At 40.8% G+C, this 14,712-nt stretch overlaps 1 protein-coding gene across 48 annotated transcripts in view; it reads right to left on the bottom strand.

The window, feature by feature from the left end:
• NRCAM (neuronal cell adhesion molecule) overlaps positions 1–14,712 on the bottom strand; it is a 278,384-nt gene that overhangs the window by 38,338 nt on the left and 225,334 nt on the right. For all 48 annotated transcript variants that reach the window (XM_080663312.1, XM_080663309.1, XM_080663313.1 and 45 more), the window contains 6 exons: positions 12,954–13,138; positions 11,126–11,257; positions 4,607–4,750; positions 3,267–3,378; positions 1,752–1,918; positions 1,510–1,657 (listed from right to left, as the gene is read on the bottom strand). In XM_080663312.1, coding sequence (XP_080519438.1) covers positions 1,510–1,657; positions 1,752–1,918; positions 3,267–3,378; positions 4,607–4,750; positions 11,126–11,257; positions 12,954–13,138 — 888 coding nt within the window. The remainder of the gene's footprint in view (positions 1–1,509; positions 1,658–1,751; positions 1,919–3,266; positions 3,379–4,606; positions 4,751–11,125; positions 11,258–12,953; positions 13,139–14,712) is intronic.

The raw sequence follows: 14,712 nt of genomic DNA, 5'->3' as shown, positions 1-14,712 counted from the left end.
CAGTAGGTAAAAAAATCCATGTAAATAGGATTCATGCAGATTTAAAAAATATTCTCACCCAAGGATATGTTTATTGATTTGAGAGGGAGAGGAAAGGAGAGAGAGAGAGAAATATCACTGTGAGAGAAACATCGATTGGTTGCCTCCCACATGCCCTGACTGGGGATCGAACCACAACCTAGGCATGTGCCCTGACCTGGAATTGAACCTGCCACCTTTCGGTGTATGGGACGGCACTCTAATCAACTGGGTCACAATGGCCAGGGCAGGATTCATACAAGGTTGTATAAATCAACTGTCTTCGCAGGGAATTTCCAAGTTAAAGCTTTAGCCAACTTAAACTGAAGGTCATTACTTCATGTTTCCTTCTCATCTTTATCACTCAGATTCCACAAATAAAACTGACCTGTTGGAGCACAGAACTAGATGGAAACTCTGGGCAGATAGAGGAGAAGGCCACATAGTTCTTCTAGGCGCTATTAACAACAACAGGGCACCATATCAGCACCTTGTAAGCAAACCACAGAAACTATTTCCACCAGCACCCAGCATTCCTTCCAACAGGGGGTGGGTGATGCTTGTAGCTGCACTCTGATAGCTAAAATTCATGCCTTCAGCTCCATACTTAGTCAAATTGAGGGCCTTACTTGGAAAATAGATACATTTTTTTTCCATTCTAATCTAAAGGGCTGCAATATGCTTAGGCTCTTTTAAATGTTTTCTTTTTCTCTCTCTCTTTTTATTGGCTTTAAGTAAACTCAAAAGAAAACTCCCTGTCCTTTAAAACAGCAGTCGCCAACCTTTCGGGCCTCACAGACCACCAGTGGTCCTCGGACCACCGGTTAGCGACCGCTGCTTTAAAATACAAGGATTCTGCCCTAGCCAGTTTGGCTCAGTGGTTAGATTGTCGGCCATCGGACTGAAGGGTCCCGGGTTCCATTCCAGTCAAGGGCTCATACCTGGGTTGTAGGCTCGATTCTCGGCCCCGGGAAGGGGCACATGCGGGAGGCAACCAATCAATGTGTCTCTCTCACATGGATGTTTCTCTCTCTGTCTCCCTTCCCCTTTCACTCTCCCTAAAAATCAATGGAAAAAATATCCTCGGGTGAGGATTAACAACAACAATAAAAAATACAAGGTTTCAGGCACACTCTGGTGATTCAAGAGATCATACTTCTGCTTATTTGTAGGATGCTAATGAGAACATCTGTTGAGACTTCACTGTACAAGGCAGAAAACAATGGACATTGTCCAAAGCCTGGAAGGTTTTTCTCCTCCTGAATTACACAGGAGACCAACACACAATGACAAACATTCTCAGGGTCTTATTTCAATAACTTGATTGGGTATAGACATTTTAAAGCAGGGAGAACATGTGTATCTATTTTGGACAAAGCAGACTTCAGAAACTTTTAAAACATCGTGGTTAAGTCATTATACAATAAACCTTTAGTCAACAGCAGCTTAAAGAGAGAAGCAAGAGAAAGGAAAGTGATCATCTTCAAATACCTTCCGTCACTGGGCAGCTCACCGTTGTCCTTCAGCCAGATGACAGTAGGGATCAAGGTATGATCGTGTTTCACTTTGCATTCAAAGGACACTGTGCTCCCTCTTTGCACAACTGCATATTCAGGCTGTTTAATGATCCTCGTTGGATCTGAAATTTAAAGTTATTGTTGTCTATTGCCCAAGCTGGAGAATTTGCTCAAAGTCACATAATTCTTAAAAAAAATTTGCCACCTCTGCCTTACCTTTGATTTCTAAGTGAACTTCATTCTTTGCCATTCCTAACTTATTCCTTGCAACACATGTATACGTTCCTGTGCTGTCCTTTTGGGCCACAGGAATTTCCAAAGTTCCATTTTCATGTAAAACATAAGTGTCTTCACGAAGAGCACTACCTTTAGTTCCTTTGAACCTTCATGGAAATAATCACAATGAGAAGTAAAACACATCATGATTTGAAGTCAGACATAAAATGCCACATTCAGTCAACACATCATGATACGCATTATAGATTCAAGTTCAGAGATGTTTGAAATCTGTACAGCATATTGCATTCTTGCACGTCAGCGGGATCAACGTAAAGATAGGATGTAAAACTGGAGAATTCAATGATCAGTGGTGCTTGAAGAATTCGGGTGACAATGCAAAATACTTGTAATTTTCAAAATGATAGAATTATAATTTTTTAAACACATTATTATACACTCTATCTCTAAATAAGTGATAAAATAGGCCCAATGAACACTGCTCTTTTTGACATTTCCCCCCTATTGTGAAGTATTGTAACTTCATTCTAAAGAGATTTGATTTCAAGGCTATAAAGTTTGTACTTTTGAAAGTATGACTAGAAAAATATTCAGGGACGAAAAAAGATAAAGCACGTATATGTACCTTCAGCTTCCTGGCTCGTGTCAGACAGGAGAAGTAAGGGTGGATGAAAAGGCTAAATCAGCCAGGACTAAGTGTGAACCTGCCCCCTTCACTAGGAAATCATCTGCACAAGCATCCATGCCTCTGTGGTTGAAGTGGGGACATGGTGAGATTATCCTTTAATCCTACACCTGGCTTTCATTTCACATCAGCAGGAGGAGCCCAACACAATGTCTGGCATCTCATAGATGACCAATAAATGAATGTTCCAATTTTCTTTCACTCATTCTTTCTGAGCTGTTGCTTATGCTAGCCCTGTTTCTTCCAGCTCGTGCTACAGTAAGCAAGCTAGGAGATGAGCAGAACTTGTATCAGGAGTGTTATAGGGAAGAGGAAGGTCTAAAGTGGGGAGTGAAGGGACACAGGAGGGCTTGGCTGGATCCAAGTCAGGAAATTCAGGTGGGGGAGGTAATAAAGGTAAACACTAGCAATAAAAAATTCTGATTTTGAGCTTATAGAATTCTCTTCCCCACCCCAAATGATATTTGATTATCAAGAAATGTCCCCCAACCAATGCTTCTAGACACCATGCATGAAGTCCCAGGTAATGTCCATGGCACTGTAAAATGCAACAACCTTAAATTTTATAAAAAACATTTACATATATCTCTGTGGTTGACAATGCGTGCTGTTAAATAGATTATACATGTGAAAGCATTTAGCACAGAGCAAGTAGTTAATAAATATGTGTGCATACATTTAATAATTAATAATATATGGATTCTGCACTGCCTTTCCTCTATATGTTCTCTGACTAAAACCCAACATATTGAGAAATTTGAAGGCATTAGCAAATGGAAACATTAAAAAGAAATAGGGCCAATACTTACCACTCAATGGTAGGCAGAGGAGACCCAAAGAAGGCACAGTCTAGTAGAGCAGGCCTGTTTGCGATGACCTGATAGAGTGTGTTTGCAGATGTAAGGATGCGTGGGGGCTCAGCTAGAAACGTTTAGAAAAGGTAATGTAAATATAAACATTTAGACCCACCATCTATTTCATCGCATTTTGTTTTAAGGCCATTAGAATTTATGGAAAAGCACAACCAATATGCCTCTGTCCATATGTTCTCTATCAGGCATGACACTACCAGCCACTCAAGGAGGAAAAATAAGTCTTCTCCCTCTGCCTCATGCCCCACATATTATCAGGCATAGGATTTTAATAATTGATTTATTTATCTATATCTTCTACTACACTGTGAGTCCCTTGAAGGTAGGGAATGTGCTAGTTTTCCCCAGGAACTAGCTCAGTGTCTGGCACAAAAATCATGACTAAGTACATTTTTGTTGAGTGACTGGCTCATCGTAACTCCTGAGTTATAGTGGGGGTGGGTGGGTGGGAGCAGAGCCAGCAGAAAAGAGCACAGTGCTGATGATTAAAAAACAGAACCAGAGATCAGAGCTGCTTTCTAAACATCCACCAATATCTCAGCTGCTCAGCTCTTCCTTTGATTTACTGACCTCCACTTCAAGCACAAAGGGAAAATATCAAGTATTGATTGGCTTCCTAACTTTAATTTTGTGTGAAAGGGAGCTTGCCACACTTAAAGAATTGAAATATAATTCCCTGGCACCATGAAAACAATTCTCACGTAAACTTTTAACAACTTTGGTATTTTGGTAGTTTTGTCCATTACAAGGAAAATAATGTTCACATAAACCAACCTCTTCAGAATATGTTTGAATATATCATAGTTTTCAAAATGTATTACTATGAATTAATAAATGCACACTTGTGACTTGGATAGAGGCCAACTGTTAATGCTTAATGACTTATTTTAAAAAAATCAGAACTGTTACTCAAGTTGTCAGTTTCTAGAATGGAACAGCAGTAACATTCTGTTACTAATGGCAACGCAATGCCATTTTCCTATTGAGGGGTTTGATACTTGGTCTAACCATCTGTGAACAGAGCAGCCTGACCATTTGGTTGTTTGTACAAAGAAGAATATCCCATGATAAACACTGTGTTATGAAGGAACATTAAGAGTAGACTGTAATACCCTTTAGAGCAAGGGTTGTATCTTATTCATCTTTCTTTATCCCTGTTAGCTCCAAGAACCAAGCATTGCACATAGTAGCTGCTCAATGCATTTTTGCTGAATGATTGGAAAACAACAGAAGTCCTTAATTTAATCTGCCATGTCTTCAATAGAGGAAGCGCTTACCCAGCACATTTACAAATGCATTTCCCAATAAATATCCATATTCATTAGAGGCATTGCACTGATACACGGCACTGGATCGTTCTTGAACACTTGAAAAAATAATGGTATCTCCACTTATTTTTCGGCTGGGGTCATCAGGGGCAACTGTTTGGGTGTAAAAATAAAAAAGTATACATTTATTCCTCTTTGCTTAGAAGATGTAAAGCTTGAGGTCTACATTATAGTAAGCAGAACAAATACAGACTGATCTAGGTATATCCAGTATGAAGGACAAGACCAAGAACTGAGGCAAAAGCCACAATTTTCCTTCCTCAGAATTTAGTTATCACTTAGCATGGGTGTATGCTGGATATTCAGTTAGTTTTAAGTGGATGGACTGAACATTATATTGAGAGATGCAGGAACAGAAAAGCACAAATTCGGTGAAAACTGCAATACAAATTTAGGAAAACATTTCCTTGCTCACAAAGAAATCATGGTTAATTATTAAGAAGAGACAGCAAAAGCTAGTCAAAAACAATATAGGAACCCTCTAGCTCATCCAAATCTGTCTTTTAAGAGCCTCTTTTTGAAATAACTAGATAAATAAATAAATAAGTAAATAAATGTAGAACTAATAATCAAATGGGAAGATACTTCTTTTCCTGTTTTGGAAATTCCTGAGGCTGGCATAGAAATACATTGTGTAAAATTTCTTTGAAAGGTAGTATTTTCAGCTAAACCTCTCAAGTACTTAAAAAAAAGTTAAGACCAGGATTGATCCTTCCTGACGTGGAATGGCGCTGGTCGGGTAATGTAATATGTGAGAATTATGTCCAGGGCATGCCCAACAACTTGGAGGTGCTGCATTCCTGAGATAAATCCCTTCGTGTGAATGCTAAAGCCTAGGCGGGGACCTTCCCTTGCTTTAAAAGGACACTAAAAGGGCTAACAGGCATCTGCCTCAGCATGCTGATCCAAAGCAAAACGGAGTCACAGCAGCCTTTCTTTCAACTGCTCTTGCAACTTGAGCCACTTAAATAGACTTTGCTTTCATTCTACACACCATTTTTCCCTTTGATGACAGGAAATGGAATGTGCATCTAAGACATGATTATCACTGCATTCAGACTCCTTTATGGCTTTAAAATTTCAAATACTGGGTTCATCTGTGATTAACTCACTTTAATAGAAGTAAGCCAAAATACAGTTATTAATCTTTGTTTGATCACCCATATTCAATGTGCTCATGCTTTCTGCGTTAGTTTTCTACTGCTGCTATCACAAATTATTACAAAGGTAGTGGCTTAAAACCACACAAATTTACTATCATACAGATTTGTATGTAGATGTTCAACACTCAGATCACAATCAATAGATAATTTATGAAATTATCTTAAATACTCCAGTTAGTTCAACTAGTGATCAGGTTGTGCCAAGACACGTGAATCAGCTTCTTAGCTCAGATCTGCTGTTTATGAGTCTGATATTTTAAAAATCGCCTTAGGAAACACATTCTTCTAACCAGAAGACAATAACAAGTTCTAACTCCTTTAACAGGGTACAAGTTATATCAATAAACTACAGAAGAGAACAGAAATGTCACAGTGATGTAGGACATGAACTACAGCTATGACCGGCATCCAGGTACCCTGAGAATGCAGTATACCTCAGGGCAGCCGTGTTCCTTGTTCCAGACCCAAGTGTAGTAACATCAGGATCTTTCTGACTCGCACACTCAGTGATGCCCATCCACTGCCTCAGCAAGGCATGCTGGAGCAGAGCTGAATAACAAATCTGGATCCAGCACTTGGGCCCTCCCTGTTGGGATTCCTCAGGGGACTCTCGGTGCCCCTACATGTCCATTCGGACTGTACCTCTATGGACATGCCACTCAGTGGAGGGCCGGGAGTGAGTGACAGGCATTTGACAGTGATGAGGCCCGCGGAGAGTCTGGGCCTTATCTATCGGGATGGGTGGCAGGCTAAGTGAGAAGAACTCCTCAAATTCCTTGAGTATGTTGTGCTTTTAGAAGTCACACCACCCTGTGTTGTTTAATGGTATAGAGTTCCAGTTTTGCAAGATGAAAAAATTCTGGACGTCTCTTTCACAATAATGTGAATATATTTAACACTACTGGACTGTACACTTAAAAATGGTTAAGATGGTAAATTTTATATCATGTGGGGTTTTTTAACCACAATAAAAAAGGTTATAGCACCATGAATATGGAAGACCAGCTCCATGAACAAAGCCAGCAGGACAGTCTTCCTCCAGTGGGGACTCATTAGTCACATCATAAAATTAACCGTTTTAAAAAGGTTTTATGCAGCCCAGTTGCACCTTTTGATATTATTCTTTACATGAAAGGCATCCAACTGTCCGTGCCTTATTTCTGCTAAGTGGAGCAGTCTTTGAATATTTTTGGCAAGGTATTTAGGAATAAAATAAACCCTTTAGGTAAGAGCAGTGAACAAGCAGGTCTCGCTCCATGGGGCTTGGTCTACATTTTCCTTAAGCACTTACTAATGAAACGCAAACAAACCCAGGAACTGTCCGTCCGTGGCTCAGCTGGTATTTGGACAAAGAATGAAACTGTACAGAGATACTGGAATGAAGCTTTTGGACTCTGTGTTGGCTACTGGGTGGGAGTAGCTCTCCAGTGCAAAGCTAAGTTATCCAAAGGAATAGTAATTGATTCTAGAAATAATTAATTTCATTTGCTAATAATGAACATTGGAGGAAGAAATTTAAGAGCATAGAATCACTGCATATAACTTAAAGCCCCAAAGGTAAGGCTCCTAACTGGGGTGATAGCCTTCCAATAATACTTTCTTTTATCTAACTCTCCTGACATGACTGTCTGAACTATATATAAATGCTTCCAACATTTATATAATGAGGAGTGTCACCTTACATGTATAGAGCATTATTAATTTTAAAAATATTGTATGTCTATTGCATAATTTTATTTTAAAAAGAACTTTGTGAACAAGATTAATGAGCTATCACATGTACTCGAGACTGGAGCTCTTAATGGTTTGTTTACCATGAGATCAATGCTCAGGTTTTCTGAGTGAGTCTGCTTCATAAACATCTCCAGAAATCTGAACATTTGGGAATGACGTAGACCAAGTCTCTAGGTGAAGAGGTGAATTTTCCTCTTCAATTACTTATTTCATCCACTAGAAGGATTTTACTTTTGAGAAAAGGAAGAAGATTGGTGGAACCTTGGGAATATCCTGGTCCTTTCCTCCATCCCCTTGGCTGCTTGTCATATCTTACTGGTTTCCAATCTCTCCCTGCAATGTCAGTAATATATGTGATTGTGGAAGGAGGTCTACGCATTCCCTCTCTCTTCGTTCATTGCCCTCCTCATGTCTTAGAGAAAAGAAACCTTTTGACATAATGGTGGTGAGATGTTATATATGCTCCACGCGGAAGAATCTGAGATCGACCACAACTCACATGGAACACGGTTACAGACCTACAAGTGTTATGCTCTCCTGCTGCCTCCTAGGACAGGGACAGGGACTCTGGTGCCCACGACCTTGGCCTTGGACATTTTCTTTCTGGTCCTGGGTTCTACTTCCACACCTTCCCAGACATTGCAGGTCACATGATAAAATTAAAGCTCTCTGCAGCTGTGTTCTTTCTCCTGACCTCTGTAGGTTGTTTAAAGAATATTTTAGGTGATTTTGGGAAAATTCCATATTTCATGCAGTCTATTTTTTTTTTTTTTTTGCTACAAGAAAAGTTTAAAGTAACCTGGCCAGTCTGGGTGGACAGAGCTTCAGAAGACATTGAGATTAGATCCCAGACAGTTTTTGAGTTAATTCTTCCAGTTTTGTAAAACAGGTCTCAGGTCTGAAATGCACAGTGACAAATCAATAACACTATTTTGCTAGCAAACCCCCCCTCTCTCTGCCTGATCCTGCTTCTCCTTCACAGTATTTATGTGCACTTGGCAACCAGGGCCTGCAGAGGTAGGAGGAGTGTCAATGTCCTTGGGTGACTGCCTACAAGCCAGGTATGGGGAGGCTGTGTATCTGGGAGTATGGTCCCCTGATAGTACTTCTGCTGTGTGGCACCTGGTGGGGACTCCAGGCACCTGGCAGAGATGCTACGCAGCTCCCTGCATGATAATGCTGCAGAGGCGCAGCTGTCCCCTGCCCCTCACCCGCGGCAGCTGGTCTACCCAAGGTTTCTGCAGCCTCTTTGGTGAAAGGTATTGTCAGCAAATCAGCTTGTGCTCCAAGCAAACTTATGAGGCCCAGTCTAGGCCCCCTTGAAGGTTAGAAATGCCTACCATGCCTATTGTGAGCCACTGTATACTGCAGCTCTCTCTTGCCTACCCCTGACTCTCTGCCAACCTTCCCCCAGGACCCATCATTGCTGGATGCAGCGGTGGGGGTGCACCATTCAGCAAACTGCACATGAGAAACAAGTCCCAGGCCCCTGTTTCCAGAACAGTCCCAAACCTCAAAGGCAATTCTGCTTAGGAGCCTCTAAATTCAGAGGGCAGCCAGTAGAGTGGAGAAGCACAAAGCTCCTTGAAATTCCATGAATTTTTGACAGTTTTCTTCCCCATCTATTCCTTATATTGTATCAGGGTAGGTCAACACAAGGTGGGGCATGTAGGTTAACTTTGAACTCAGTAGCTGGTCCAGATGCTGAGGGTGGGAGCAGAGAAGAGCAGTGAGCCTGCAGTATCATCCTGCAGAGAGCTATGAGGGTCCCCACCAGGTGACTCAGCTCTTTGCCTTTTAGTTATGAGATTCCAAAAAGCAATCCTTACATGTTTAGTTTGGCCACCAACTGTGGAGAGAGTCACCTTGTAGGGATGCTTCATATCACTGTGGTGTAAACATATGGCACCTGCTCCCGGCACCATGGGACAGCCTGGAGGGCCAGAATCCTTGTCTGCTGCCATGCAATGGTGTTTCTCTCCTTGCTTGTCCACCAGAGTGACTGCTCTGAGGCGGAGGTCAGGAACCCTGGATCTGTAGGCATTGTGGAATTCTGATGCCACCTTCGCTCAACCGCCTGTTTTCCTTCCAGTGGGGACTTAAATACTTTTGAGATGGAAGAAATGAACTCATATGGAATCTGACTTGACAGATTTTTGTCTTCTTTCTCCTCTGGACCTAATCAGATAATTTGGGGTGATAGTAGAAGGCCCTACCTTATCTCCTGGGACTACTCTGCTTTGAGCCAACCTCCCCATCCAAAGCAGGCCTTTCACAGTTGATTCTTCCCAAAAACATTTCATTTAAAGAGGAATGTCTATGAGTGCATTTCAAAGCTCTTAATACAACCAGGGTTACAAGGTTCCCTGAGAGGCACTGCCTGTCCTGGGTTTGGAATGACAATAAGTTGAGCGAATCAGGAAGAAAGATCAGCTTCATAATTTAATCTCCCGTGTTCTTGTGTCACTGACCTACCTCCGTCTCAATGTCCCCTGTTTACTATCGCATTCCGGCTGCCAAGCAGCATTCCCTGGTTCCCTCAGGCTGGGCTTTAAACAGAAACGGATTTTCTCTTTGTCTGGGTCTAAGGGAAGGTCTGAACTCCAAGAAGAGGAAATGTTCCCAGGTTTTCCGGTGGGTGGCAGTGGTGGTGGGTGGGTTGAGAAAAGGGAGTCTCGGTGGGCTCTCTGTGGATGCCGTGGCTCAGGATGGGGGGCAGAGAGGTGTAATATTTGTTTTCAGTTTTCTTTTCCTTTGCTATAATCCCCTTTTATCCTCAAGCCTTTACCAAAGTTTTGTAAAACTGGTGTTTGCTATGATTTAGGAAATTAATGGAAGGGCCTTTGGCCACACTTGAGGGTCTGTTCAAGGCAGCAGAATGGCAGCCTGGACCAGTTGGCTGAGAAAAGCTTTGGGAGTGGTCCAGGGAAAGTGCCAGGAGAGGTGACAGCTGCAGCCAGGACTGTGTAAGAACTGCTCAAGGATGATCTCCGCGATCCCCGGGAAGGGAAACTGGTCAAGATTGAGTGTCCTGCATTGGCCAGGGTGAGAGGTGTGTTCTTTGGCTATTAAGTGGAATAGGGACCTCTGAAGCCTTGAGAATTTGGGAACGTCTGGGCTATATTTAGGAATAAAAACTCATTAAATTAAGACAGCTATGTTTCTTATTCTTCTAGCCACTGGCTCTATTCCCAAGCCTCCCCACCCACCTCCTCTGACTCTTATGATGTTTCTGTAAACCACTTCACATTCTGAACAAAGAAGATAATCTGAGCTTCTCGGTGATGTTTATTTCTGATCCTGCTCTTCTTCCTATGATGCTTGTAAAAACAACAACAATAAAGGAAATATCCCCAAGTCCCAAGCAACACATGCCATTATAGCACAAATATTCCATCATAATAAATACCTAAAGGTGGTAAATTAAAAATATAAAGGTAATTTGGTATCTGTTTGCCTTATACATGACTTCCTTCCTTAACCCAAATTATTTTATCACTATTTGTTCCCTGCTGGGATGTACCTATGCCCTGAAAATACACCACCACTGGAGCCATTCAAGGAAACTTACTTTCTATTGGGACTCCATTCGATAACCAGCTGATTCTGGGTTTGGGGTTGCCGTTAGCTCTGCAGATCAGGGCCCCGTCCTCTCCTGGGGACAGCACAAGATTTTGAGGTGCCATGATCCAGTATGGAGCCGCTTGATTGAGGAAAGAAAAAAACACACAAAAATTTGAGTCAAATAAGTATTCTAGCAAATTTAGTATAATGAACTATTTTATTAAAAAGCATTTTGTAAAACATTTGTTAGTTTTATTTTTTAGAGTGAATAGATTTATATGTGATGCTTCAAATAATACTTCAGATTTTCAAAAGAATGTTTAAAGAGACTTACTTGATATCTATGTATTATTTCTAAACCTTTTTGATATAATTATCATCTGTTTTACAGTAATTAATCATACATCAAACAGGCCACAGATTTATCCAAGGGTGTAGAGCAATTTACAGGTACAGATAGGACTGAAAACATGAATTTAAATTCTGAGTCTCACAGAATATATGTCATTATAAAATTAGGAAGCAATTTTTAAAACTTTGCAATTGTGAAAAGTTGCAAAGTTAATATACACTGAGTGGCCAGATTATTATGACTCTGAACGCACAATAATCTGGCCACTCAGTGTATCTGTATCTCAAATGGGTACCAAAAGTATTCTAGACTTTTGCTGGAGATCAACCACCTATTTGCCCTGAGCTTTCTATCAGCCAAAACAAAGGGGAAAACTGATCAGGTGCACAATTTATAGTATCTTTGATATCAAACAAATGAGGTACTCAAGAAAAGCACAATGAGTGGCCAGATTATTATGCGTTCAGAGATCATAATAATCTGGCCACTCAGTGTATAGTGTTCCCACAGCCCTTCACCCAGCCTTCTCTAATGTTAATATCTTATATAACCATGGTACAGTTATCAAAACAAGAAATTAATATTGGTACAGAGCCATTAACTAAACAACACACTTTATTAGAACTTCCCCAGTTTCTCCACGGTCTTATTTCTGCCCCAGGACCCTGGACATCTCATTGCATTTACTTGTCATATTTCCTTAGTTTCCTCCAATCTGAGAATTTCTTGGTCTTTTGTGTCTTTCATGACCTTTAGACTTTTGAAGAACACTGATCAGTTATTTTGTAAAATGCCTTTTGATTTGGATTTGTCTGTTTTCTCATGATTAGACTGAAGTTTTGGGTGCTGGATCTTCTGATTACATCATATCAACATATTACTGGTTGTGTTAATCTGGATCTCTTGGTTAAGGTGATGTTTGCCAGGTTTCTCCACTGTAAAGTTAGTATTTTCCTGCTTTCCATACTCTGTTTACTTAGTGAGGCACTAAGTTCATCCCACATTCAAGGGGAGGGACTATAAGCTCCATCTCCTTAAAGGAGGAGTATAAAGAATGTGAAGACATCTATTTAAACTGCCTCAGTAAATTATTTTCTTTTGTGGTGGAATAAATACAGGTACTTTGAGGCTATGCAAATATCCTTTCTCCTTAAGGTTTCATTCACTAATTTTAGCATTCACCACTGGCTCTTGCCTGCAGCAATTATATCGGAGGGATTCTAATGGCGATTTTCCATTTCCTTCATTCTTTCTTCATTTATAATTGGGATTCTTTTGTAAGGAAGATTTGAGGAAGCTATTTTAAATCTTATTCAGATGCACTATAAGTATAAATAGCAATGAGAAGACATTCACAGTATCATGAATGTTGATATAAATTTACATTTATTATTATTGAAGAATATAATGGAAGGCATGCGAATTGAAGATTTAGGGCCTCTCATGAATGCAAGAGCAATACATTTTAAACAATGACATGTACCTTTTACTGTGACAGAAATGGTGTGATGGATGACCCCTAATGCATTTTTGGCTATACACTGGTACTTTCCCGAGTCTGCTTCTGAAACCTGAATGATCTGCAGAGTTTTCTGAAAGTTCCTATAAAATGTCCGGTTGATGGGTAGTGTTCCATCTTCTTTTATCCAGTAAATAATTGGCGTAGGCCTGATAAGATAAATAAAGGATGATGATACAAAAAAAGAATATGACCTAACTGCTTTTGAGGGTGAATTTTTATGCAAGTTTATAATAAATGCTTTATATAAAACTAATGAGAAATATATAGGTACTTTAACTAGCATCACACTTTTATAAATAATGCTCAGAACCTTATGTTTAAGGCTCTCAGCTACCATTTTCACATAAGTAGAACTATGCTACTTTGTGGCACACCATAAACGTTGACTGCAGTGGTGTGGTGAGTATGCCAGCACGAGTTACTTTACTGACGGGACCTAAATGTTTTCTTCTAAGTTCTCATCAATGAGGCACTTTTGGAAAATTTTACATGAAGGTACTATGCCAATCAAAAGAATTACCATGAAATTACTGATACTGAGTTAGATTTTTTTTTTTAATCAGCTAGAGTTAAAGATGCACAGAGAAAGAAATGATACACATAGTTGTGCCCAGGAATTTTTTTTACACACATTTCCACATCAAATGGAAGAACGTTTTTATTTCAAAGCAGGCTATCTGGTAATGTAAATGAAGTAATTAGAGAGATGCTGCTCTTTCCTTAATTTCATTATTATCTACTAGGGGCCTGGTGCACGAATTTGTGCACAGGTGGGCTCCCTTGGCTTGGCTGGCGATCAGGGCTGATAGGGGTCTGTCTCGCCCAGTCCCAATTGGTGCCGGCCTGCTGGGGGGAAGGACCACAGGAGGTTGGCCAGCGGGCCGGAGGGAGGGATCATAGGAGGTTGGCTGGCCACGGAAGGTTGGCTGTGGGAGCACACTGACCACCAGGGGGCAACTCCTACATTGAGCGTCTGCCCCCTGGTGGTCAGTGCGCATCATAGCTACTGGCCAATTGTCCGGTCGTCTGGTCATAATGGTCGCTTAGGCTTTTATATACATAGATATTGTAAAATATTATACCAATTGACAAGAAGAGATTAAACTCATGTATTACACCATTTCTCACAGTGTTTCTTATTCAATTATGAAATATAGAGACATATGAAAAGCCAGAACACAGGCTTAGAGTTAAAGATATGTTTTCAAGTCCCAGCCCTGTCCCTAAATTGTTCTCTGACCTTGGCTCCCTGACCTCTTTGGGCTTCAGTTTCCTTAGTTGCCTTACTGGGGATAATAATGCCTGACTTGATCAAGTGGCTTTAGAAGGTTTTCATGAGAGTAAAATAAAAATCCACTAGACACTAACATTTACAGGCATGGAACTAGAGACCAAGCACTGAGTTGTGTGTTGGAAAGATAAAGATGAAGAAAGAATGATTCAGGCCCTCAGGAAGATCACAATATTTGTCATTAGAAATTCAAGTGGGATTAATTATTTTAAAAATTGATTTTAGGATCGGCTCAGACGCGGAGACCGCGCCATCATGAAGGGGAAAGTGGATGTTATCGGAAGCCTGAAAATCTACAACTGCGGCACCCACCGAACAGCTGCGAACCCCAGAGCACCGGTCCCCAATTGGCGCAAACACGCGGATTCGGAGGAGCTCTACACTCCACTACGGAAAGGTCAGATTTCGCCTGGGATAAGGTGAGGTCTC

Source organism: Plecotus auritus, assembly GCF_963455305.1.
Source record: "Plecotus auritus genome assembly, chromosome: 4".
Lineage (NCBI taxonomy): Eukaryota > Metazoa > Chordata > Mammalia > Chiroptera > Vespertilionidae > Plecotus > Plecotus auritus.
The sequence above is the reverse complement of the archived record's forward strand: the minus strand, read 5'-3'. Positions and strand labels throughout refer to the sequence as shown.